This window comes from Malurus melanocephalus, unplaced genomic scaffold (genome assembly GCF_030028575.1).
Source record: "Malurus melanocephalus ecotype Western Australia unplaced genomic scaffold, MMel_1.1 scaffold_1186, whole genome shotgun sequence".
NCBI classification, from domain to species: domain Eukaryota; kingdom Metazoa; phylum Chordata; class Aves; order Passeriformes; family Maluridae; genus Malurus; species Malurus melanocephalus.
In genome coordinates, this window is record NW_026624418.1 from 13719 (window position 1) to 14974 (window position 1256).

General features: G+C 57.9%; 1 protein-coding gene across 1 annotated transcript in view; it reads left to right on the forward strand.

Annotated features, from left to right (window-relative positions):
- LOC130586520 (NF-kappa-B inhibitor beta-like) overlaps positions 1 to 1040 on the forward strand; it is a 4328-nt gene extending 3288 nt beyond the window's left edge. Inside the window, exons 3-6 of the mRNA XM_057387334.1 lie at positions 100 to 349; positions 659 to 747; positions 828 to 878; positions 1008 to 1040. Coding sequence (XP_057243317.1) covers positions 100 to 349; positions 659 to 747; positions 828 to 878; positions 1008 to 1040 — 423 coding nt within the window. The remainder of the gene's footprint in view (positions 1 to 99; positions 350 to 658; positions 748 to 827; positions 879 to 1007) is intronic.
- The last annotated feature ends 216 nt before the right edge of the window (positions 1041 to 1256 follow it).

Consider the following 1256-nt stretch of genomic DNA (forward strand, 5'->3'; position numbering starts at 1 on the left):
GCACTCCTCAGAGCACCCTAGACATCGCGCTCGGGCTGAGATCTTATGGTGGTATTTTATGGTGATTTCGGAGGGATTTAACCCCGATCTCACCCCTTCCAGACCGCGCTGCACGTCGCCGTGGTGCTGGGGCTGGCTGGGGCCGTGCGGCGTCTGCGGGCAGCGGGTGCGGGCGTGGCCGTGCGGGAACGGGGTGGTCATACCCCCCTGCATCTCGCCTGTCGCGAGGGCCACCCTGCCTGCGCCCATGCCCTGCTGGGAGAGCCTCGCGAGCCCCGGGACGCCCGCCAGGATTCCCGGAAGGAGGAGGAGGAGCGGCAGGCGCAGCTGGAGAGCGTCAACTACGACGGTGGGGCACAGGGGCAACACGGTTTGGTGGGGGGAAATGGTTTGGGGTATCACGGTTGTTTTGGGGGGTAGCATCCATTGGGGGGACAGTTTTGGGGGTATCGTGGTTTTGAGTGGGTCACAGTTTTTCGAGGGGGGGATGTGATTTTGGGGTGGGGACACAGTTAAGAGGTGGACACACAATCCCGGGGTGTCACATAGGTTTGGAAGCGATACGTTTTGTGGGGGAAACACGGTTTGGGGCGGAGGGTCCTCATAGTCAGGCAGAATTTTGGGGACCCTCCCGGCCCCCGTTCCCCTCCCCCACCAGGGTACACCCCCCTCCACGTGGCCGTTCTGCGCCGGGACCCCGAACTGGTGCAGCTCCTGCTCCGCGCCGGCGCCGACCCCGACCGGCCGGTGGGTGAAACACCCCAAAAAAACACCCCAAAAACACCCAAAATGGGTCTGGGGGTTTCGTGCCCCCCTCCCCTCCCCAGGAGCCGAGCTGTGGCCGCACCCCGCTGCATTTGGCCTCAAAAAAAAACCCAAAAAAAGGCGAAAAAATGATAAAACCCCCCAAACCATCCCCTAAAAATCCCCTAAATAAAAAACTCAAAAAACCCCTAAAAATCCCAAAATTCCCCTAAAATGGGTCTGGGGGTTCCCTCCCTTTGCAGGAGCCGAGCTGTGGCCGCGCCCCCTGCATCTGACCTCAAAAAAACCCCTAAAAAATCCCAGAAAACCCCTAAAAATCCATAAAAAATCTCCTTAAAAAATCCCAAAATCCCCCTAAAATGGGTCTGGGGGTTTCCTCCTCTCACAGGAGCCGAGCTGTGGCCGCACCCCCTGCATCTGACCTCAAAAAAACCCCTAAAAAATCCCAAAAAACCCCTAAAAATCCATAAAAAATCTCCTTAAAAAATCCC